Source organism: Tripterygium wilfordii, chromosome 11 (genome assembly GCF_013401445.1).
Source record: "Tripterygium wilfordii isolate XIE 37 chromosome 11, ASM1340144v1, whole genome shotgun sequence".
NCBI classification, from domain to species: domain Eukaryota; kingdom Viridiplantae; phylum Streptophyta; class Magnoliopsida; order Celastrales; family Celastraceae; genus Tripterygium; species Tripterygium wilfordii.
In genome coordinates, this window is record NC_052242.1 from 5,888,139 (window position 1) to 5,913,588 (window position 25,450).

The 25,450-nt window shown below is 35.6% G+C and overlaps 2 protein-coding genes across 7 annotated transcripts; one reads left to right on the forward strand and one right to left on the reverse strand.

Moving 5' to 3' along the window:
- Nucleotides 1-11,846: 11,846 nt before the first annotated feature.
- On the reverse strand, nt 11,847-17,771 carry LOC120008986 (probable inactive leucine-rich repeat receptor-like protein kinase At3g03770). 2 transcript variants are annotated; one of them, XM_038859404.1, is made up of 7 exons: nt 15,541-17,771; nt 15,204-15,337; nt 14,530-14,773; nt 13,777-13,988; nt 13,662-13,687; nt 12,774-12,885; nt 11,847-12,426 (listed from the first exon to the last, which is right to left on the reverse strand). In XM_038859404.1, exons 1-7 carry the CDS (start codon nt 16,895-16,897, stop codon nt 12,193-12,195), a joined length of 2,319 nt encoding a protein of 772 aa, XP_038715332.1. In that variant the 5' UTR covers nt 16,898-17,771; the 3' UTR covers nt 11,847-12,192. The 2 variants fall into 2 exon arrangements, with proteins under 2 accessions (XP_038715332.1, XP_038715333.1); XM_038859405.1 differs by having other exon boundaries at nt 11,847-12,423; nt 15,541-17,767.
- Nucleotides 17,772-19,936: 2,165 nt separating this feature from the next.
- On the forward strand, nt 19,937-22,707 carry LOC120008485. 5 transcript variants are annotated; one of them, XR_005470516.1, is made up of 6 exons: nt 19,952-20,132; nt 20,221-20,273; nt 20,509-21,546; nt 21,707-21,794; nt 21,936-21,996; nt 22,282-22,707. XR_005470516.1 is itself a non-coding variant. In XM_038858815.1 (5 exons), the coding sequence occupies exons 3-5, from the start codon at nt 21,367-21,369 to the stop codon at nt 22,347-22,349; spliced, it is 336 nt and encodes a 111-aa protein (XP_038714743.1). In that variant the 5' UTR covers nt 19,952-20,132; nt 20,221-20,273; nt 21,326-21,366; the 3' UTR covers nt 22,350-22,707. The 5 variants fall into 5 exon arrangements, 4 of the variants coding, with proteins under 4 accessions (XP_038714742.1, XP_038714746.1, XP_038714743.1 ...); XM_038858815.1 differs by lacking the exon at nt 21,936-21,996 and having other exon boundaries at nt 21,326-21,546; XM_038858814.1 differs by lacking the exon at nt 21,936-21,996 and having other exon boundaries at nt 19,937-20,132; nt 21,326-21,794; nt 22,282-22,704.
- Nucleotides 22,708-25,450: the final 2,743 nt, after the last annotated feature.

A 25,450-nucleotide genomic window follows, 5' to 3' on the forward strand; every position in this document is an offset into this window, starting at 1 on the left:
CAACTCACCTGAAAGGGAAACAAGAAAAGGGGTGAGCCAAGAAGCTCAGTAGGGCATAGAAAGGGAACTCCGATATCCAAAAAAATAAGAAATCCAGGAATATGACGCATAATATGCAGCACAATAAATATACAATCATTGGCAATTCAACCAAGTAATATGGTAGCCGATAAGGCTATACAACACCGTAACCACAAACACCAGTCTCCGATAATCCATAATCCATAACCACAAACACCAGTCACCGTAACCACAAACACTAGTGGTAGACCTCCATACTTTGATGGAGATGACTATGACCATTGGAAGATGAGAATGAAATTTTATTTCATGTCTCTGGATATTGATTTGTGGTATGTCATAGAGGATGGACCTTATGAGCCTACCATCACCACCAAAGTTGGTGATGTTGAAAAGGAGATTTCAAAACCTAGGGATAAATGGGATGACAATGATAAGAAAAAGATTTCCTTGAATGCTAAAGCTATGTCTATTTTATTTAATGCATTGAATTCAATTGAAGCTAAATATATTTCTATATGCATTTCGGCTAAAGATATGTGGACTAGGTTAGAGATGAAGCATGAGGGAACTAATCAAGTAAAGGAGTCCAAGATTAACATGCTCATGCATTCATATGAATTGTTCACTATGTTTTCACATGAGTCTATTACCGATATGGATATTAGACTAACCAAAATTCTGAATTCTCTTGAATCTTTAGGGAAGACATTCTCCAATCAAGAAAAGGTGCAAAAGCACTTGAGAAGTCTTCCGGAAGCATGGGATGCCAAAGTGACAGCCATCCAAGAAGCTAAAGATCTCAAAGTTTTGAAGTTGGATGAGCTTGTAGGATCACTTCTGGTATATGAGACAAATTTGAAGGCAAGAGAAGCTCAAAAAGAGGACACCAAAAAGAAGAGCATTGCTTTTGCCTCCAAGGGTGATAGTGGAGATGATTTGAGTGATGAGGAAGTAGCCCTAATGACAAGAAGATTCAAGAGATACTTGATAAACAAGAAGAAGCAAGGTGGTAGACTTTTTGGCCACTCAAGGAGGGACAACTTCAAATCTGGCCATGGGGATCAAAACGACTCAAAAGGGAACCATGAGGAGCAAGACAAAGATTTGAGGTGCTTTGAGTGTGGCAAGAAGGGACACATGAAGTATGAGTGTCCAAAGAAGAAAGAAAAGAGCAAGGAGCAAACCAAGAGAGCCTTCAAAGCTACATGGAGTGATTCGGACTCCGAAAGCACTTCAAGTGAGGACGAGGTTGCTAGACTTTGCTTGATGGCCAAAGGAAACTCATCCAATCCGGATGAGGAGGTAAACTTTTTTGATCATGATGATGATGATGTGTCTATTGATGATTTGCTTTCCTTACTCAATGACATGAATGCTAAGAATAGGAAAATGCATAAGGAAAAGAAACAATTGAAAAATGAGATTGATTGTTTAAATGCTAAGGTAGAAGAGCATGAAAAGACCATTGATGATCTAAATGCTAAATGTGATGAAAAGTGCGATATGCTTGCTGCCATGTGTGCTAATAACATGTCTAAGTGTGATCATGAACCCTTGATTGAAGATTTGCAATTTAAACTTAGTACCTTGCAAGAAGAGTATGATGATTTGAAATTGATTGCTATTATGCCTAATGAGAACCAAGAGTCACATGATGACTCTATTGTTCAAAATGAATTAGATGCTTTGAAATTAAGATATGAGGATCTAGAGAAATCTTTCTCGAAGTTTAGTGTGGGATCTTCTAGACTTGATTCACTCTTATCATGCCTTAGACAATCTTTGGACAAATCGGGTTTAGGTTATGTTGGTGATGATGTAAAATTGAAGAAATGTGATATGCATGATATTTCTACATCTTTTGTATCACGTGGCTATTTGCATTCCTTGAATGACATGAAGGAGGATTGTTTTCCTAAGAAAATAATTTTTTCACCTCCTAACTACAATGCTTTGAATGATATGCAAGCTAGTACTTCAAAATCATATCCTGAGCATGTATCATTTGTCCAACCCATGGGACATAGGCCTATTCCCATTAGGGATGTGCCAAATCAGCCTTGGAAGAAGGGTATCAAATCTGGTTCCAAAAGACCCGTAGGGTTTCCTAAGAAATTAGGGCAACCCATAAGGTATTCTAGGGCTCCTAGAGCTCCACAAGGCTCTATGTATGCTAGCACTTCATTTCATTCTTCAAATGATGCATATATGCATAACTTGAATGTCAAAGTTTTTCCAAAGTTTCAATATGTGTTTGGCAAGAAAGTTGTGCAAATGTGGGTTCCAAAGGGAACCAAGACTCTTGATGCTAACCTCCTAGGACCCAAAAGAAATTGGGTACCTAAAGAGAATTGAACTTATGTAGGTTTTCTTGAAAATCAAAAGTCTTAAGGCTTCCAAGTGGTACTTGGATAGTGGTTGCTCAAGACACATGACCGGGAACTCAAGCTCTTTCTCTTCTCTCAAGAAGTTCTCTAATGGTGGTCATGTGACTTTTGGTGACAACAAGAAGGGTAGGATCCTTGGTCAAGGATCCATAGGTGATGTATCCTCTTTCTCTATCTCTAATGTGCAATTAGTTGATGGATTATCTTTTAACCTTCTTAGTATTTCTCAATTGTGTGATGGAGGCTTGCGCATATGTTTTGATGATTCAAAGTGTGAGTTTTTAAATGCCATGAATGAATGTGTGCTTGTAGGAAAAAGAGATGGTAATGTGTATTCTATTAATTTGAAAGACTTGAATGATTACAAACTTAAATGCTTGATTTCCAATGTTAGTGATGTGAATATATGGCATAGAAGATTAGGACATATAGGAATTTCTACAATTGAAAAATTGGTTAGAAATAATCTTGTTAGAGGCATACCTTCTTTGAACTTTGACATGTATGATGCTTGTGAGCCATGCATTAGAGGAAAACACACTGGGGAGTCTTTCAAGTCTAAAAACCAGATTTCAACTACTAGGGTTTTAGAACTTTTGCATCTTGATTTGTTTGGTCCAAGTCGAGTAAAAAGTCTAGGTGGTAGATCCTATGCCTTTGTGATTGTTGGTGACTATTCTAGATATACTTGGGTGATTTTCCTTGCACATAAACATGAGACAATTCATGAGTTTTCAAAACTAATCAAGAGGCTTCAAAATGAAAAGAACATAAGCATTAGCAAGATTAGGAGTGATCATGGAGGAGAATTTGATAATCATGCATTTATTGATCTATGTGATGAATATGGCATTAGACATGATTTCTCTTCACCTAGGACACCCCAAGAAATTGCTAGGACTATGCTTTGTGAACATGATTTGCCTAAGTTCTTGTGGGCCGAGGCCATTAATTGTGCATGCTATGTTACAAATAGGTTGTCTATTAGAAAGAAGATAAATAAGACACCTTATGAGATTTGGAATGATAGAAAACCTAAGGTTGACTACTTTAGAGTTTTTGGTTGCAAATGTTATGTACTAAACACTAAGGATGACTTAGATAAATTTGATGCAAAATCTTCTCCTTGTGTATTTGTTGGCTATGCTTTAACTTTTAGAGCTTATAGAGTTTACAATCCAAAGTCTAGGAGAATAGAAGAGTCCATTCATGTTAAATTTATTGAAACTCTTGCACTTGACCCTTTGCTTGAGAATGATGATATTGAGTTAGGTTTGGAGAAGTTAAGCTTAAAAGATGATAAAGATGACTCTCCTACACCTAAAGATGATGGACCAAGCAAAGAGGGAGAAAATGAGCACAAGGAGATACAAAAAGTGATGCACCCGTGGGCTTGGAAGAAAGTGAGGTTGCACCCGTGGCCTCCAATAGTGAAACTACAGCTCCTACATCATGGCTGCAAGTGAAGGACAAACACAAGCATCCCAAACAACTCATAATTGGTGATTTGCATCAAGGGGTAAGGACTCGTAGATCTCACTTAGCTCCTAATAATGGTGATATGCATGCTAATGTGGTAGATAATGTGACTGCAGATTTAATGAATACTGCTTTGATTGTTGATGTGCATGGTTCTTATGCCTTGATTTCTCAAGTAGAACCTAGAAATATTAATGATGCTTTGCTTGATGATAAATGGATTATTGCTATGCAAGATGAGTTGAATCAATTCACTAGGAATGAAGTTTGGCATCTAGTTCCAAGACCTAAAGACCAAACCATAATTGGAACTAAATGGGTGTTTAAGAACAAAATGAATGAAGATGGTGAAGTTATTAGAAACAAGGCTAGGTTGGTTGCACAAGGGTACAACCAAGAAGAAGGGATTGACTATGAAGAAACATTTGCACCCGTAGCTAGGTTAGAAGCTATTAGGTTGCTTATGGCATTTGCATGTTTCAAAGATTTTAAACTTTATCAAATGGATGTCAAAAGTGCATTTTTGAATGGTTTTATCAATGAGAATGTGTATGTAAAGCAATCACCCGGATTTGAAGATCCTAACTTTCCAAACTATGTTTATAAATTGACAAAAGCCTTGTATGGTTTGAAACAAGCACCTAGGGCATGGTATGATAGACTTTCCTCATTCTTAATTCAAAATGGTTTTAAAAGAGGAAGAATTGATAGCACTTTGTTCTTAAAGGAAAAAGGTCATGACATGCTTATTGTTCAAATATATGTAGATGACATTATATTTGGTGCTACTAATGAGGCTATGTGCAAAGAGTTTGAGTCTTGCATGAAAAATGAATTTGAGATGTCTATGATGGGTGAACTTACATTCTTTTTAGGGCTGCAAGTTAAACAAACTAAGAAAGGTATACATATTAGTCAAACTAAATATATTCATGATATACTTAAAAAGTTTGGTTTTGATTCCTCGAATCCTTCTCCTACTCCCATGAGTGTGTCTACTAAGCTTGACAAAGATGAAAATGGACAGCCTTATGATTCTAAAATGTATAGGTCCATGATTGGTTCACTTTTGTATTTAACCTCTAGTAGACCCGACATTATGTTTAGTGTATGCATGTGTGCTAGATTTCAAAGTCAGCCTATGCATTCTCATTTCCTAGCGGTTAAGAGAATATTTAGGTATCTTAGGCATACATCAACTCTTGGCTTATGGTATGACAAAAATTCATTGTTTGATTTACATGCATATAGTGATGCCGACTTTGCTGGATGTAAGATAAATAGGAAGAGTACTTCGGGTACATGCCAATTCCTAGGAAGTATGCTTATTTCTTGGTTCTCCAAGAAACAACCTTGTGTAGCCCTATCTACCACCGAAGCCGAATATATGGCTATAGGGAGTTGTTGTGCTCAACTCTTATGGATTAGACAACAACTAAATGATTTTGGACTTAAATTAAAAGATATTCCTATATATTGTGATAATACTAGTGCCATTAGCCTTTCTAAAAATCCGGTGCATTATTCTAAGGCTAAACATATTGAAATTAGGCATCATTTTATTAGAGATCATGTGACTCAAGGGACAATTAAATTAGAGTATGTGGACACAATGAACCAACTTGCGGACATACTAACTAAACCTCTAAACCAAGAGCGATTTGAATTTTTAAGAGGTAATCTAGGCTTGAGAATGAGTCCTTGATATGTGTATGAATGTTTATGCATTGCTTATATTGAACACCTTTTGGATGCATTTACAAAATAAAGGGGGAGAAATATTGAATGCAACTTTGAACTTTAAAGTTCTATATGCATAGGCTAAGGGGGAGGAACTTGAATGTCATATTGTATATACCTTGCCTATTGATACTTTACTTGTCTTGAATTGCAATTCCCTTGCATTTATTGAAACATATGCTTATAGGAAGTTTATTTGTGTGAAGCATAATGTGAGGGGGAGAGTTTCTCATGTGAATTAAATAAAATAGCTCAAAGTTACATAAGTTATTTTGTAATTATCAAAAGGGGGAGAATGTTGAATATATGTTTGAGTGATTACAACGGCATGTTTTGATTGAACTTTGATCTATTGATTGTATTGAGAAACCTAGGTGCATATGCCTACTTGATTAGTTTAGGAATTCAAGACTTATATTAAACTAGTTCAATTGTGCTTATTTGATGATTTGATTATTGAACTAACGTGGACTAATTGCAAGAAACCCTAAAAGGGTTTACATAGCATGTCTTGAGTATGATTTGTGTGTAGGGTGACCAAAACATAAATTGGTCCTAATGTCATCCTTGACCAACATTAGTGAAGGCTTAATCAGTGTCAAACATGATTAAGAAAGTCAATTTCGTGGTCAACATAAGTCAAGTTTTGCCAAAGATGTCTTGGAGCTTAATTGGGATCAATTGAAGTAAAATTAACTTTCTAGTCAAAGTCAGAATCGACGGACGTGACGTGGCAGCTGACATGGCATTGTTGACATGGCATTAATGACATGGCATTGATGACATGGCATTGATGACATGGCAAAGAAGACAAGTTAACCATAGTTACATCTTAACTAGAAGACTTGGAGCCAAAAGAGAAGAGAAGGAAAAGTTAATTTGAAAGGAGGAGACAAGAGGTACAACAAGTCTTATGACAAGTTTTTCTCTTCACATGTGTGGGAAGCTTTATTTCAAAACCATTTCTCTTTCCCACCAAGACACTCCACATCCAATGGATCATATTCTCTCTACATCAAAATCACATTTTAATCCAATGGCCAAAGATTCAAGCTTTATTCTTATCTCTCCTACTTTACATCCTATGGCCAAAATTGAATCTTCATTTGACCCAAAGGCCATCATTTATTCCACCTAAGAGACAAACTTTTCTCAAGTCAATTGTTGTATCTTTCAAGATGCCTCTAAAGTCTATATCCATCCAAAAGCCATGATTTACTCCACCTAAAAGACAAACTTTTCTCAAGTCAATTGTTGTATCTTTCAAGGTGGCCTCCAAAGTCTATATACATCCAAAAGCCATGATTTACTCCACCTAAAAGACAAACTTTTCTCTAAAGTCAATTAGTGTGTCTCTAACGTCTATATTCATCTAAAGGCCATGATTTTATCTTCCAAATCCAATGGCTGAAATTTCAAGAGACCATCACTTCACTTTTACTACAAAGCCAATCCTAGTTTCTTGTCTCTCTAAGCCTTGAAGGAAAATACACTTGCATTCTCTAAAATTGTTCTTCATTCTCTCAAGCTAATCTTTCTCATACTTACTTGATTTATACTTGATCTTTGAGAGACCTCACAAACACAAGTCAAGGCAAAGCTTAATCTCTACACTCTTGAGCATTCACACCGATTCTACATTTAATCTCAAGAGCATTCTTACTTGCTTGAGCAATCTGATTTCCAGCACCTATAAGGCTACATTCATCATCTCCATTACATCATTCAAGCCTTGTGATAACTGATTTTCGTTGGTTGTTACACTACTCAAAGTTTCACAAACCCTAACAACCAAAAATCTCAAATCTGAGTTTTGTGCTTACCATTCCCATTCCAGCTTTTCAAGAGCTTCATTTGAGCCCTAAACACTTCCATATCTAGCTACTCAAAGAGCCATACCTTGAGCTTAAACTACTTCTCTACCCGGCTGCCATAAAGAGCCTATTTGAGAATTCAACTTGTTGATTTATGTTCTCGGTGAGACCGAGGTGTATTGTTGATTGAGTTAGTGTGGTGCGCTACAAACCACACGGTGTGTAGAGTTTGGTGTTTGAGCTACAAAAACATCGGTTGTATGAGTCCCGCTTGACTCGGTTGAACAAGCCATAGTGGAGTATTTGAAATTCCCAAGTGGGACTTGGGGAGTGGAGTAGGCTTGGGTTAAGCCGAACCACTATAAATCTCTTGTCTCTTTTACTTTCCAGCAATTTCAATTAGCATTACATTCTCATATCATACATACATGAAATTGGATATTTAGGTTGTTAGAATCAAGTTTGTTTAAATTGATTGTTCTCCTTGACTCATATACATATACACTAGAACTTAATTTGGTATTTAGCTTCCGCTTAGGGTGAAATTTGATAGAATTCATTGAAACCGAAAAAGGAGTGACCTAGTCTAAATTTGACTAAGGACACAATTCACCCCCCCCCCTCTTGTGGTGCCATCCGATCTAACAAGTGGTATCGGAGCGAGGTTACTTGCATATAGAAGTAATTGTCTTGTGCATTATTTGTGATTCTTGATATGGCATCTACTAGTGGTAGACATGATCATGTATTAGAGGGTCAATCCAGTGGTAGACCTCCATACTTTGATGGAGATGACTATGACCATTGGAAGATGAGAATGAAACTTTATTTCATGTCTCTGGATATTGATTTGTGGTATGTCATAGAGGATGGACCTTATGAGCCTACCATCACCACCAAAGTTGGTGATGTTGAAAAGGAGATTTCAAAACCTAGGGATAAATGGGATGACAATGATAAGAAAAAGATTTCCTTGAATGCTAAAGCTATGTCTATTTTATTTAATGCATTGAATTCAATTGAAGCTAAACATATTTCTACATGCATTTCGGCTAAAGATATGTGGACTAGGTTAGAGATGAAGCATGAGGGAACTAATTAAGTAAAGGAGTCCAAGATTAACATGCTCATGCATTCATATGAATTGTTCTCTATGTTTTCACATGAGTCTATTACCGATATGGATATTAGACTAACCAAAATTTTGAATTCTCTTGAATCTTTAGGGAAGACATTCTCCAATCAAGAAAAGGTGCAAAACATAGTGAACAATTCATATGAATGCATGAGCATGTTAATCTTGGACTCCTTTACTTGATTAATTCCCTCATGCTTCATCTCTAACCTAGTCCACATATCTTTAGCCGAAATGCATGTAGAAATATGTTTAGCTTCAATTGAATTCAATGCATTAAATAAAATAGACATAGCTTTAGCATTCAAGGAAATCTTTTTCTTATCATTGTCATCCCATTTATCCCTAGGTTTTGAAATCTCCTTTTCAACATCACCAACTTTGGTGGTGATGGTAGGCTCATAAGGTCCATCCTCTATGACATACCACAAATCAATATCCAGAGACATGAAATAAAGTTTCATTCTCATCTTCCAATGGTCATAGTCATCTCCATCAAAGTATAGAGGTCTACCACTAGATTGACCCTCTAATACATGATCATGTCTACCACTAGTAGATGCCATATCAAGAATCACAAATAATGCACAAGACAATTACTTCTATATGCAAGTAACCTCGCTTCGATACCACTTGTTAGATCGGATGGCACCACAAGAGGGGGGGGGGTGAATTGTGTCCTTAGTCAAATTTAGACTAGGTCACTCCTTTTTCGGTTTCAATGAATTCTATCAAATTTCACCCTAAGCGGAAGCTAAATACCAAATTAAGTTCTAGTGTATATGTATATGAGTCAAGGAGAACAATCAATTTAAACAAACTTGATTCTAGCAACCTAAATATCCAATTTCAAGTATGTATGATATGAGAATGTAATGCCAATTGAAATTGCTGGAAAGTAAAAGAGACAAGAGATTTATAGTGGTTCGGCTTAACCCAAGCCTACTCCACTCCCCAAGTCCCACTTGGGAATTTCAAATACTCCACTATGGCTTGTTCAACCGAGTCAAGCGGAACTCATACAACCGATGTTTTTGTAGCTCAAACACCAAACTCTACACACCGTGTGGTTTGTAGCGCACCACACTAACTCAATCAACAATACACCTCGGTCTCACCGAGAACATAAATCAACAAGTTGAATTCTCAAATAGGCTCTTTATGGCAGCCGGGTAGAGAAGTAGTTTAAGCTCAAGGTATGGCTCTTTGAGTAGCTAGATATGGAAGTGTTTAGGGCTCAAATGAAGCTCTTGAAAAGCTGGAATGGGAATGGTAAGCACAAAACTCAGATTTGAGATTTTTGGTTGTTAGGGTTTGTGAAACTTTGAGTAGTGTAACAACCAACGAAAATCAGTTATCACAAGGCTTGAATGATGTAATGGAGATGATGAATGTAGCCTTATAGGTGCTGGAAATCAGATTGCTCAAGCAAGTAAAAATGCTCTTGAGATTAAATGTAGAATCGGTGTGAATGCTCAAGAGTGTAGAGATTAAGCTTTGCCTTGACTTGTGTTTGTGAGGTCTCTCAAAGATCAAGTATAAATCAAGTAAGTATGAGAAAGATTAGCTTGAGAGAATGAAGAACAATTTTAGAGAATGCAAGTGTATTTTCGTTCAAGGCTTAGAGAGACAAGAAACTAGGATTGGCTTTGTAGTAAAAGTGAAGTGATGGTCTCTTGAAATTTCAGCCATTGGATTTGGAAGATAAAATCATGGCCTTTAGATGAATATAGACGTTAGAGACACACTAATTGACTTTAGAGAAAAGTTTGTCTTTTAGGTGGAGTAAATCATGGCTTTTGGATGGATATAGACCTTGGAGGCCACCTTCAAAGATACAATAATTGACTTGAGAAAAGTTTGTCTTTTAGGTGGAGTAAATCATGGCTTTTGGATGGATATAGACTTTAGAGGCATCTTGAAAGATACAAAAATTGACTTGAGAAAAGTTTGTCTCTTAGGTGGAATAAATGATGGCCTTTGGATCAAATGAAGATTCAATTTTGGCCATAGGATGTAAAGTAGGAGAGATAAGAATAAAGCTTGAATCTTTGGCCATTGGATTAAAATGTGATTTTGATGTAGAGAGAATATGATCCATTGGATGTGGAGTGTCTTGGTGGGAAAGAGAAATGGTTTTGAAATAAAGCTTCCCACACATGTGAAGAGAAAAACTTGTCATAAGACTTGTTGTACCTCTTGTCTCCTCCTTTCAAATTAACTTTTCCTTCTCTTCTCTTTTGGCTCCAAGTCTTCTAGTTAAGATGTAACTATGGTTAACTTGTCTTCTTTGTCATGTCATCAATGCCATGTCATTAATGCTATGTCAACAATGCCATGTCAGCTGCCACGTCACGTCCGTCGATTCTGACTTTGACTAGAAAGTTAATTTTACTTCAATTGATCCCAATTAAGCTCCAAGACATCTTTGGCAAAACTTGACTTATGTTGACCATGAAATTGACTTTCTTAATCATGTTTGACACTGATTAAGCCTTCACTAATGTTGGTCAAGGATGACATTAGGACCAATTTACGTTTTGGTCACCCTACACACAAATCATACTCAAGACATGCTATGTAAACCCTTTTAGGGTTTCTTGCAATTAGTCCACGTTAGTTCAATAATCAAATCATCAAATAAGCACAATTGAATTAGTTTAATGTAAGTCTTGAATTCCTAAACTAATCAAGTAGGCATATGCACCTAGGTTTCTCAATACAATCAATAGATCAAAGTTCAATCAAAACATGCCGTTGTAATCACTCAAACATATATTCAACATTCTCCCCGATCAACGTGTCAAAATACCATAAACAGTGTATAATCGGGTCAAGATATTACAGGTCTAGTCTCCTGCTTTTACTTTTTTGGTTTTCTACAATAGGCTTCAAGCTTCTTCTATATCTCTGGGTGCATTAAAAAGGGGAAAAAAAAAATTGCTGTAGTGGGTGCTTGATGAATATGAATATTTTACAAAGAATATAGGAGAAAAAAATTATTAAAAACATTCTGGGCTAATTCAGTCATTCTGACTTGATTTTGTTTTTTAATTTTATGACAAAAAATCATTAGTTTTTAGCCCATATCAACTCCTTTTTTTTCTTTGTTTTACTAAGATCATCTCACTATCTTTTGACTTTTTTAATATCTTGACAAGTTGTTAAGATTTAGAAGAATTTATCCACAAAAGGCAGCTTACCAATGACAAATGATCCAAAACAGGTTTAAACAAATGGATTGTAAGCATAAGTGAAGAACAGGACTTGTAAACTAGAAATACATCCACCAATTCATCATTCAATTCACTTCAACTAACTACTTATTCCACAACAACTCACTAATCCTACCATAATTCTCATCCTCTGCAACTCTTTCATTCAACTACCATTCTTGGCTGGATCGTTCATCTCTAGCATACACCACTGCAGAAATGCTCACTACTATACCCACTGCCCTTTCTATTTTAACCCAACATTGTGTTTTATATAACAAAAGCTAATCAGAGTAATGGCATTTACAAACTTTACATTTCTTAGTGAGAAAAGGCAGCCAATGTACAGATCCACCTTGTGTTGTTCACGAAAGTTACGGCACTCCCTACAGCAAAACTTATGACTGGGACGTAGAATCTGACTTCTGCTCGGTATCAGCTGTGGCCTGAACTTGAGCAGCGTATTGTAAGTTCCATAGGACATCCTCAAAAGAAGGACGAGATGATGGTTCAGGAGATATGCATTTCTTTGTGATGGAAATCGCAATCGATAATGACTCTTGGCAGCAAGTAGTTAGTACAACAGGATCCACGATTCTTTTTCGACCGTCCTGACTGCTGAAGGATGCCTGCTAGTTGTTAAAAAGTCGTCTCAGAGATATGGCACCATCAAAATAGATACAGATAAAAAATTTCAAAATTTTTATGCACTCCGTCAGTCATTGATCTTTAATTTCTGCTGCTAAAAATATACAAAACTTCAAAGACAACGCTGCGCAAATAGAGAGTCAATATGCATAAAAGGAAACACGAGATCAATATCAGTATCTGTGAAAAGAAAGAGGAATGACAGGTTGAAAGCCATCACACACATGAACTATATAAGATCAATAATCAAAGAGTTTAGGACCAAAAAGGCCACAATCAATACAATAATGTTAAGAAGTTTTGAATCATCAATATCATAGTAATAGCTTACCATTTCATTCAGCAGAAATGCTTCTCCGTTACTGCAAACTATAGGACCCACAAGCGATTCAAGTAGAATAAATCCAAAGTTGTAAACATCATCCTTTATGTTTGTCCCCTGGCTGCACAAAAAAGCAAGACTCAAACATTTGACAAAAAGTAGATATAATAACAACAATTCAATAAAGAAAAAGTTAAAGAAGATTGTGGAGTTATGTAATCAATAGTTACTTTTATGAATGGCAGATCAAATGGTTATATAACTTCACAGTCTTATGCTCACTAGGCATATGATCTGTTCATCTGATTATTTGCTTCACACAGCCATCAAGATATTAACTATCAGCAATAAATAAAACACGGCAAATGAAAGCAACTATAATAAATGGCAAAGTGAAGGAAGCAGCTGCTAGGAATGCAGATATAGCTAATGGTTTAATGCTAACTGTATATATTAGAGTATAGTAATGGTGTTAGTAGTCATCAAAATAAGTTCTGCGGTTGAAAATTGTCAATACTCAATACCAATGGCTGCGATGGCTTTCAGATTGTCCTTGGCTTTGAGGGGGATAACTACAATGATGGAGAGCTTCAGAAGGTTGGCAGCAGTTACGGTGGTTGTGACTACATTGACGAGTTTCCATCATGAAGGATACTATCTATTATACCAACTAATCAAGATCCGCTGAAAAGGTGCATTCAACAATATGTGATCACAATTACAAATCAATTTACTAATTTCCTGTAATTTGAGTTGTATGTGACATCTTTCTATCAGCAGTTGGCCCAAAAGTCTCTGGTAGCACACTATTAATTTTCCAAGAGACAACAAAAGGTCAATTGTCCAGCATCCTAAGAAGACTGAAAGAAATTAATGCTAAGTGATGAAGATTCTTACCATGTCTTTGAGCCGTCTCCCCTTGTCTGCAGAGCAAACATAACAAATCAGAACAGCTCTTGGATTTAGATAATACTTCAATCTAAGAAAGAATAAATATAGCCAAAAAGTAGACCTCTAGTTTTCCGAATTCTTCTGTGATTATGGACATTCCATAATCACTTAGCTTTGCGATCCGATGTTCATCGAGCAGGATATTGTTTGTTTTCAATCGATTGTCAAAATTACCAGGAATTACACCAGTATGCAGATAATGCACCGCTTTGGCAACACCAATTAAAATTGCCAGTCTCTCAGGCCACTTAAGGACTTCCCCAGCAAAATTTTCTGCTTGCATATAACAAGATAAGGTGTTGATAACCTCTCAATTTATGCAGCTATACATACAAAAGAAGGTAAAAAGGTCATTCATTATCTGCAACTAACAAGTCCACATGGGCGGTTAACTCAAACTCGTTTTCTGTACATACCTCCACAAAAATTTCTGGGAGAATTTACGGTCAATATCAAATAGTCGAATACATAACATCCTTCTGAAAAAATTTTAGTTCATCCAACATCACAGAATATTAAAAATTTCCTAGAAGTCAATGGACTTGGTAACTGGTCGAGAAGAAACTTCATTGTTTGTGCATATTCATTTGAAACAATATACATTAAAGCTTCTATCTGCAACTAGCTAAATCTCGTCTAGAGGGCCATGTTTCCAATGACTTTTTGTTAATACATCAGAGACATGCATTTCCTAGCCTCTGAAGGGCGTGCACAATCCCAAATATATGTCCACACATCTTTTATGTTTGTGAGAAATAAAGCTTAACATGCCCTGATAGAAAAAAAAAATGTTAAGCTACAAAGCTATGCTGACCTGAAAGGTGAGTGCCATAACTTCCATTGGGTAGAAATTCATATACAAGGAAGATTTTGTTTGTACTAGAATTTTCAGGTACGCCACCTAGAATACAATGACCCAAGAGACCAACCAAATGTGGATGGTGAAGCTTTGATAGTAAATCCAGCCGAACCTTGAGGTTTTGAATTGATTGTTTCTTCAAGAGAGACAGAGATCGTATAGCAACATATGTCCCATTCTCCAATCTCCCTTTGTAAATCTGAAGATAAAAGATGGAAGAAACAAAGTCGTCCTCAACAACAACAGATACAACAATTGGAAAAAAGAAGGGGGGTGGGGGGGAGGTCTGCAAGGGTTGCTGGAAAGCAAAAACAAATAAAGAACGTACATTGAGTTTGCAAATGCATAGTGCTCATAAAAAGGCCATTTAATCATAATCAAACTGGCACGACACTGAAAACTTTTATTATAATTGGGTTTCTTTGAGCTATAAAAAATGTTATAAACAACCATTTTGAAGCTCACTATATTGTCTATCCCTTTTCCTCTTGAATTAAATCTGATATTCTTCCAATAAAGCACTTCTAAAACTGAGGCATAAGTGCAACAATAAAAACTGCAAACACCATATTGGAAGAATCCATTTACTCATCTAAATTCCCCAAATATAGAAGAATATTGAGACGTACCTTTCCAATGGAGCCTTCACCCATAAATGTTGATAAATCAAAGTTGTTTGTGGCTTCCTTCAACTCTTCCAAGGAAAATAAGTGGCAGACTGGAGCAACTTGTGTCCCTAGCTTAGCTGCTTCGGAAATGATTCCTGATAGTGATATTACATAAAGCCAAAGTTACAAATCTATGTTTCTTTGTTTTAACAAAATAATTACAAGGTCATGCGACATAATGATGATAAAATCGTTACTCCTAAACTTCTATACACCAACTCTATTTTTTAAGAAATTTCAGAATTGTTTGGGCATGGGACATCAGAAATAATAATCAATAATCTGATGCACCACTTACTGGCATTTGCAAGCACCTCAGAAGAAATCCCTGTTGATGAAGTCTCTATCGCAACCTTGGGAAACATATGCTGCTCAAAAGTGCTTCTAAAACAGCATGTTCGATGCAAAAAATAAACCGGAAATGCTAATAGCACCATAATGAGAACAACTCCACCAACAACCGCAACTAATATTCCTAATAGTCTACGTCTAGAATGTTCACCCTTCACATTAGCTTCCCTACAGTATGACTCCTCATGCTGGTGTTGTGCATCAATTGACAAGCAATTCCCACTGAACATAACAACTCTCTCATTGGGAATATTGTCCAAGCAAGAGGGAAGTTCACCTATCAACTTGTTAGCCGAAATATCGATAAACCCAAGCTTATCACCACAAGTCAGATGATTTGGAAGCGACCCGCTAAGCTTGTTGGATGCCAAATTCAAATAACTGATATTTGGCAAAGAGAACAATGCAAAGGGAGGTGTCCCAATCAGATTATTGAAGGAAATATCAAGGTGCTGAAGCTGACCCAGTTCACTAAATTGTTCAGGAATCTTCCCTGAGAAGCCGTTCTTGCTCAGAAGAGCTGTAACCAACCCTTTAGACATTCCAGGTAGCCCAGAATCAAATTTGTTTTCCCTTAAATCCAATACTTTCAGGTTAGGTAAGGTGCTTAAATCAGGCAATCTACCAGAAAGCTCATTGTGAGACAAAGAAAGGTCGGTTAGCGTTGTAATTTTGCATATCGAAGAAGGAAATGGACCAGTAAATCTGTTGCTTTTCATGCTCAAAACAGTGAGATTCGACAACAAATCAAACCAATCAGGAACAGTCCCATTGAAGTAATTGCTATCCAGCGTTAGAGAACTTAGATTAGCCATCCTTGACATTCCAAGTGGAACAGAACCAAACATAAAATTCGAGCTCAAGTCTAAAAGTTCAAGCGAATACAGCCTATGAATCTTATCAGGTAGTGCTCCCCAGATCCCTAGAGACACCAATCTAAGAACCCTCAACCTGGTTAGTCTTGTCAATGTGGTGACAAATGAGTCAATGGAGAAACTCTCAGACAAAGTTCGGTTGGAAACAGCAAATCCATTGAAGTCACTAACCTCGACAAGCCTGCTGTCTCCCATAATTTTGAGCTCAGAGACAAAGTTGTCCTCGCATGAGAGACTCATATGTGCAGTTGACGCAACATTGCAAAGGTCGCCATTGTAATTCTCCCAAAAATCCAGTTGTGAAGGGTACTCTAAATGCTTCCTTAGCTGCAATAGGACTTGCCCTTGATAGGTCTGTAATGCGGGGGTGGTTGGGATAAAGAAGACGAACAAAAGGAACAATAAAAGGGGCAAGTACAGATGACCCATTGTAAGTATTGGAGCACTCGTTTCTCCGCAAAGATGAGTGACACATTAAATTTGGAGCATATTTATAAAATCTAAGATTCACCCAATAAGACCCATCAAAGATTTCTACACAGAATCACCAAATCAAAACAAAGCTCTACAAGTAACGACACCTAAATGTAGTTGCGAACCATGAATTTGGACAAATTCGAGAAGAAAACAAATGAAATTACAGCCTCAAATCGTGCTACATTGGAAGCCAAGGTTCATGAATAGAATGGCTAGGAGAGAACCCATCAACGGCAAAGAGCAGCAGTAGATGGAAATGATAGAAAAGGCCAGAAAATCCACTAAAGAAAAAGACAAAGAAGCACTTCTCCCCAAAAATGGAGTCTTAACAACCTTGATAAGAAACCGACGACAATAGCAACGGAACAAGAACAAACAAGCAGAGTTCGTGGTCCAAAACCAGAGAATATGTCTCACAGAAAGATACTCTGTAGGTGTAGGCGAACAAAGAACAAAAAGCAAGAAGCGGAAGCCAATTGCAGAGAAACCTTGAAAACAGAAATTGATACTGTATGCATACAAAAAAAAAAAAGTCTGAATGTAAGGTGGTATTAAAGGAAGTGGACTATACAGACACAGCAAGGCCAGAGAGGCAGAGAGGGACACTGATCAAAGGCATTTATTAGTGCATTTATCTTGGGAGGTTGATTTTTCTTTTTCTTTGTTTTTTTTTTTTTTGTCTGGAGAAGGATCACTGACCAAAAAGTTTTATGGATGTTATCCAAATGCAGATGGGTTTTATTTTTTTGTTTGTTTTTGTTGAAGAAGAATCTTCATTCTCGTGGATGTCCCTGGGATTCCTCTTGCTTTTGCAGAAACTCCATCACATGGGCATCCTCACCCCCACCCCCACCCCCACCCCCACCCCCACCCTATCTTAACGGATAGTTGGGTTGGTTTGACCATTATGTCCCTACTTTTTCTCAAATTATTCATATTGGTCTCAAACCTCTTGTTTTAATAATTTTATTATTAAAAGTGAGTTTTATTTTAAATGAAATTTCTATACTAATACATATATAGGGTGCCCCTAACAAGTGCCATAAAAGGCATTAATTAAGCAGATTGGTCCATGTCAATACAAAGAAAACTATAAAACTTCAATATCAAAATTGCAACAATCAAATATCCATACAATTTTTCAAACTCCAAAACACTTTCATTTAAATAAATAAATCATTATTTAATGTTCTTTTTTAAAAAATTACAATGTTAAACGTGGGTGCATAAAAAATTATTTTCAAATAAAATTTTCAATTAATCATATATATATATGATCCATATATTTGATATCATTAGTGTGAATATTGGATTTTAGTGAAAACAATTATTGCAACAATAGGAAAGACAAGAGATGTAATTTTGGGATGAAAATGAGGATACTTGATTGAATTTTACTTTAAGAAGTTGGTATATTTTTATCCTCAAAAAATAGGATCTTGCCCACATAAGGAGGCATGTTAGGTTAGGTGGGGTTCTTTGAATGAAACAAAACTTTGAATTGTAAATCATTGAAATGGGACCCACTTGGTCTTCATAAGCTCAAATCTTCTTTGTAAAAGTGGGCGATGATTTTTTTATTATTGTTTTTTTTGGGAGTAGAGAATGATATTGATATTGATATTGATATTGATATTGATATTAAATTATGTTCCTTTTGCTTTTTGACAATCTTAGATTGAAGTTTAAATTTCGATCGACGCCTCTTGAAAAATGAAAATAGTTCATGTCTGTACATTGTAAAATGGATCATTTGAGCTCTTTTACTTTTTTCGAGTCATTGAACACCCTCTACTTACAATAATGTGCTACGTTGGCCCTTCTATATTATGGTGTTTTTTCCTCAATTTTTGTAGCCTGGGACTTCTATGTCAAGGGTAATTGACCGTGGAAGTGAGAGTATGAAGAACAAGAAGAATGGAGCTGACATGTTTTTGTTCTGTCCATCTATGTTTTCATTTATGTGTATGTTCTTGTTTACGTTGGAACTGTTGGACCATATTTTGTAGTATTTGAGGATGGCTTGTGTAATGGATCTATTGGAATCATGTTTATGTACTGAATCTATTTGACTCATTTTTATGGATGGATGTTCATGGATATAAATTTTTTGGAATTCGATGGTCTAATTTGACCCATTTGTTGAAAGTATGAGGGCTTAAAAAACTCATTAATTAAAGTACAGGGGGTTCTTCGATCCTAAAATATGAAGTTTAAAATCATTCCGAAGAAATTATAACATATCTACTTTCATAGTCAAAACAAAGAATTGGACACGTGTCATTATTTTATTTGCCAATGACACGTTATCTCCTAGTCAGCATATTAGAATTTATTAGAAAAATCCAGCTCAAATAGATAACTACCACATAAGCACCATTATAATAGAAGTTCCTTGAGGGGCTAATTTAACCCATTCTTACAAGTAGAGGGTGTTCAATAACCCGAGAAAAAGTAAAGGGGCTCAAATGATCCTTTTGCAAAGTATAGGGGCCTCTGTGGTACTTCTCTCTTCATGTTATGAGACAATAGTTTCGTTTGTTTGGTTAAAATGTTAGCATTCATGCCATCTGAAATACTGAGATTGTTTAGTTCAATTTATGTTGATGGCATATAAGTTGTTTAAAATATTGTAACAAATTATGTATAAGGGTATTATGCATTTGAGATAAATATTTTTGAAGAATTTTTTACATGAAATTTGTATGATTAGGGTTATCTATTGATAATTCTGCATACCCTCTGAAATATATATATATATATATATACTCTAAAAATGTAAGTTTAGACGGAATTCTGTGGCGAGTTTGTAAGTATATTTTCTACTCGCGTGTTTGGTTTTTTTTTAGGTCCTTGTGGCGCAAAATGACGTCGTTTGGTTTCTTTGGTTAGGTTTTCGTGGCGTAAAACCATGCCGTTTGGTTCTATTGTTCATAGTCTTCTTCGTGTGAATATGAAGACGAAAGCAGATGTGGACAAAACCAGGGTCTACGTTTCGTGTTGGTGTTGCTTTTGCTTTTGACCTGCCTCATATTTCCTGTGGTTCATGCATCTAATCTGCAGTCATTTCTTTCCTTCTCATCTCCACTCATTTCTTTCTAATCTACTCGATTTTCCCCTGTTGGTCTTTCAAATTGCAGTGCGGGTGTGCGGCGGAGGAAGATATTTAGCTGCGTCATCTTCGAAGGTGTGTTCCCCCTGCTGCGTAAGTTTAATTGATCGTCTCTGTAAGTCTGCATTGATGTGCAATGATCTTTTTTGTTTCATTTTGATAGTCTTATGTGGATCAATCTACATGGTTGTGCTTGCCTACGCCTAGTTCTCCAAGGTACTTTAGCTTGATATTGTAGACCTAATTTCAGTATTGAGTTGTTCACTTATTCTATTTTCACTTCTCGGATCCTTATTATGTGGCCTCACATGGATGGTTGTGGAGCACTCTTGATTTGGTTGCCTTAATTAATCAAAGACACTCTCGTGGGCAATATATATTTGTTGAGTTCCCTTTCTTTTTCGGCTTTAGTCATATTGGTGTTAACTACTCCATTGTTGTGGTGTTTCAGTGCTTCAGCTGTTGATGATTCTTCAGAGACCAAGAGGGGAGTGGGTTTGCGAAGATGATTCGCTTGATCTCTCCCTCATCACTGAGACAGGGCAAATTATTGTTCCCCAATCCGACCATATCACTATTTTAATTTTTAATTCGTTTGGTTCCTCAATCTCATATTGGTGGTTATTGTAGACAAAAAATGGGGATTAGATGAGACCTATATCATATACAAGTGCTGAAGTGCCTTCTTAGGTTTCCTATTACCTTCCCAAATGATCAAATGGGTCATACAAAAACCCAGAGACGTAACTTTGAGGAGACGTCCTTTCTCTGTTTTTTCCTTTCCCTTTTGCTTTTCTTATGAGTACAAATTTGTTTTGGTTCATCTTTATTTTATGTGTGATGTTGTTTTATTCTTTATGAATCATCTTCACTGGTGAGTTGGGAGATTAATTTGGTTTTTGTTTTGGGCTGAATTTTGATTTTGTTCTCGAACGTGTTCATCTTCATTTGTTGGGTTCTACTTCGAATTGTGAATTCTTATTCGTGGGATGTAAAGGCGGAACTCTTGCTTGATTATACTTGATTTTGTCGCCAAGTAAATAAAGTAATTTGTTAATGAGGTTATCTATGGCAGGTCTTAATCATGGTTCACTCTTGCAATTGTTTGATATATATGGTGGATATACCTGTTGTGTATTAGTAGTTGCATGGTCAGAACCACAATTTCAACTATGAACTGTTGACTTCTAAGAGTATGTAGTATCATGACTTAGCTTGAGAATTGAAGGATCATCAACTAATTTGTTTTCTTTGTGTTTTCATGATAGGTTGAAAGATTTAAATATCAGAGAAATCAGGTCACTTGAAGATGTGCCGGCGACATCAGCAAGTTTTGATGGAATTTCTGTTCAAAATGGGGGGAAGAAGCTTAGGATGTTCCTCATACAATATGATAATCAAAGGATGGCTTTTGGGAGAGCATAAACTGGAGGAACTACACCTCTTAACGTTCAAGGAAAGCCCATTAAGGATCTGTCAAAAACTGGTGGTTGGTTCTTAGTAGATGTGTATTCCTCTATATGATTTTCTCGCTTTGTCAAATTATGCTACATCTATTTTTTGATAAATTTTTTCCTTCCAATACTATGTTAGTTATAGACCTTCTGAAACCCATGTGCGTTATAGATTAACGTTGAGTGACTATGCAGAAAGAAGCTCAAAAACTCATATTGGTACACCAGAAACTCACAAGCTTGATGGGAAGGACCTACAAGAGGTTACCTATTGGCACAACAGGTATACTCCAATGTAGCATCTACTATTTCATATATTAGTCGTGAATTTTTTTTTTTGTTAGAAGTATTTTCAAATACCAAAATCTTGGACTCATGATTTACATTTAACTGTCGGTGGAACTTTGTCCAATTTTGGGATCAGTGGTCAAGCATCTCATCATGCCCCCAAATAAGTAACGTCCATCAACTGGAAGTAGTTATTGGTACGTTGATAGAGTAATTGAGACTTCGCATTTCTTTAGTCATTTTTAACATTCATGACAGGATGTTGATTCATATAACAGAAAATGACACCAGGCTCGAAAAAACAATCAAATTAGATTCACAAGTTTAATTAACATGAACTTTATGAGCACCGTGGACTCTATGCTGTGTAACTTTTTTGGGTTTTCGCACTCCCTTCATGCTCCCTTAGAGAAAGATCCTTTTGCATTCAAAAAGATAGTTAACATTATCTTATTTTTTTCAACTTCTATTCTTATTGATAGATGGATCAAACTCAAATGTGGGCAAGATAGTTGCATCTTGGTGTATTATGATTTCATGGACTACGTAAAGAATATATATGCTCTATAATCACTGTTGATTCATTCAATTCCTTTGTGAAGATGTATTCTCTGTGGCACGTTTGCTGTTGTATGTCACAGCTTTTCTTTGCATGTGATAATCAAGGGAGAAATAACAAAGGAGGACGATTAAGGCAACAACTTATTTTCATATTTTTGGTCATAATATACGATTCTGAATAGGGTTTGTGTGTCCATGTGTTACAGTGCTATACATAGCTCTTTATTTCAATGGTGTATACTATTTCTGTCATTTGTAACAGCAATTTTGCTTGATAGTTTATTTCACATCTCCTGTAATTTTTAATTCTGGCATTTGCTTAATGAAGTTCTGAATAATTTACAGATTTTTTTGAGAAGTTGGATTAACGATATTGTTTTCTTTTACAAATTGGGGTTAGAGTAGTGGTTTAAAGATGAATAGAAATACACACCGCCTGTCCTTCCACTGTAACTAAAAGCTTTGTACACTTCTTTCACTGTTTAGCACATTTTCCAACTGAGTATTCTTCCATTAAGCGTTGGAGGCATAAATGATTTGGGAGTCTCTAAAATGGTGATAAGGAAGTCTCTAAAGAGTAAAGACTGCTATGCATAGGTTATTTTTTAAGATGGAATTGAAACATTCATTGTGGGATATCATTGAGAAATAGGAATTGTAATAAGCATGATATGTTTATCGATTAATATCTTTTCTTTTACTCAATCTGTTGTTTCGTCTTACATAATCCACTTACTTCACTTTTACCCAAGTTGTTCTACAATTCACATCCCCGCAGCAAAGTGCAGGTTACACACTAGTTAACTTTAAAAGAAGACTTACTTTTTGGTCTGAACTAGAATGGTGATGAACCCAAAAGTAGTAAAAGAAAAGAAAGACAAAAAAAAAAGAACAAAAAAAAAAAGTTCTTAGGTAAATATGATTCAAGCTTGGTAGATGCTTATAATTGGAATCTTTTTATCCCCATTTATCTAAAAGAACAAAATTCACGAAACATTAGTACTCCTACAAAAAGGATAACAGAAGAAGTGTATTGTACTGGTGTCAGGGACAAAAAAGAGATGAAAAGAAAAAAGGAAAAATTAATAACATCGAAGGCAAAAATGGTAGCATAAACATTGGTAGTAGAAATGCTACATAATAATGGTAGCATAAATGCCAGAATGATTGTTAGAGTTTGGTTTAACTTTTGCTGATAACATAAATGTTTTGTAATAGTATATGACAAATTACGTGCAGGAGTATTATTCATTTAAATTGTAATGGATGCAAATCAATGCAAAAATAAATAACAATTAATTTATAAAATAATTATAAATATTTAATAAAACAGTTTCATTTTTTTTGTCTTACACATATTCAATATATCCAAATAAGTTCATACATATTTACATAAATTAAAAATAAATCTTCATCGTATGCTCATTAGCTCGGCAACCAAATTCCAAAACTGTGCCATGTTGGCGTTGTCAATGATCAAATTCTCTTCATCATCATCAACCGCATTTTTTTTTGCACAACATTGGGCCTGATCTCATCATTGACCACATACGTTGATTCAAGTTCATTAAATTCAATGTCTGTAGCAACATTTAGGGTGCGTTTGGTAAAGCATATTCAAAATAGCAAATCATCTAACAGAAATGATGGTAGTAGAAATGTTGGATAATTTTAATAATAGATATGCTACATAAATGATTGATAGTGTTTGGTTCAATTTTTATTGGTAACATTTATGCTATGTAGCATTTTGTGACAAATTACGTGCAGGGGTATTATGCATTTTAGTTGTAACATACGCATATAAATGTAAAAATAACTAGAAATAAATTTATAAAATAATGATAATTATTTAAGATAAAATAAAGATAATTAATTAATTTATAAAATAAAGATAAATAATTTATAGATAAAGGTAATTAATTAATTTATAAAATAAAGATAAGTAATTAATTTATAAAATAAAGATAATTAATTTATAAATAAAGATAATTAATTAATTTATAAAAATAAAGATAATTAATTACTTTATAAAATAAAAATAATTTATTATTTAATTTATAAAATACAGATAATTTATTAATTAATGGGGTGAGGGGTAGAATGGGAATAACAATGAAATACTAAGAACATAAAAGGAATATAAATGAAAATGCTAGTAAAATTGTTCAAATTGATAGCATTTTGAAAGTAGCATAATATGCTACAAAAATTGTCTCGGATTTTGTACTGTGAAATTGTCGTTTGGCTACGTCATAGCATTATGCTAAAGACGAGCTTAAATGTTGCCAAAAATGCTTAGCCAAACGCACCATTAGTTTAATAAAATTGTGAAGTGTCATGCACGCTATCACAATATTCGCCTGTATCTTAGTATTAAATGCGTCATCGACCCCAACCCGCCATTTTTTCTTTGTAACTCCAAATGTCCTTTCGATGACATTTCTTAACTTGGCTTGCGCCTTATTGAAAACTTCACATGATCCAAATGCAGGGGATCCACTCTGAAAACACAGGCACATGGTACCTTTCCATTTTGTATGGTGCCAAAAAATATGTCTTGTTTGCATAGTCCACGTCAACCAAATAGTATTTTCCTACAATTAAAAAAAGTTATTTTATTAATATTTACAAAATGAAATGATTAATATAACAAGCAAGAATCTAGTTCATTGCATTCTTACCTGGAGGGGGTTTTGAAAACTTCAATCTCTCAACACGCAAGGAATGATCCAAGATCCAACTGTCATAGGCCAATTCCTACTACCCAACAGAAACATAGGTATAAAACATGTTGAAATCACAAACAGCTAGCATATTCTGTGTTGGCACTCCTTTCCACCCAGTATACTTTTGTCTCTTCTCTTGATTGACAACAGTCAATATATGTATCCCATCCAACGCACCAATGCAATCCTTGAAATATATATGATATCCAACATTTGGATGCATCCCTAATGTACCTTGGGGTTTCATAAAACTGATTTCCCCTAGCTTTAATTATCTCCTTAGACATCTTTATAATAGAATCCAACACCTTATGGACAAGACGACTCATATTCTCCCCCAAATGTTGAAAGCGCTCTTGTA

Bases quoted from the DNA above. Each gene is read 5' to 3' on its own strand.
- LOC120008986 (XM_038859404.1), bottom strand. From the start codon at position 16,897: ATGGGTCATCTGTACTTGCCCCTTTTATTGTTCCTTTTGTTCGTCTTC. The intron at 15,338-15,540 runs GTAAGTGGTGCA...TATCACTATCAG, and splicing joins TGAGGTGCTTGCAAATGCCA to GAATCATTTCCGAAGCAGCT. The intron at 12,427-12,773 runs GTAAGCTATTAC...TTTAACAACTAG, and splicing joins CATTTCTGCTGAATGAAATG to CAGGCATCCTTCAGCAGTCA.
- LOC120008485 (XM_038858814.1), top strand. From the start codon at position 19,992: ATGCATCTAATCTGCAGTCATTTCTTTCCTTCTCATCTCCACTCATTT. The intron at 20,133-20,220 runs GTGTGTTCCCCC...TCATTTTGATAG, and splicing joins TAGCTGCGTCATCTTCGAAG to TCTTATGTGGATCAATCTAC. The intron at 20,274-21,325 runs GTACTTTAGCTT...TTTTCATGATAG, and splicing joins CCTACGCCTAGTTCTCCAAG to GTTGAAAGATTTAAATATCA.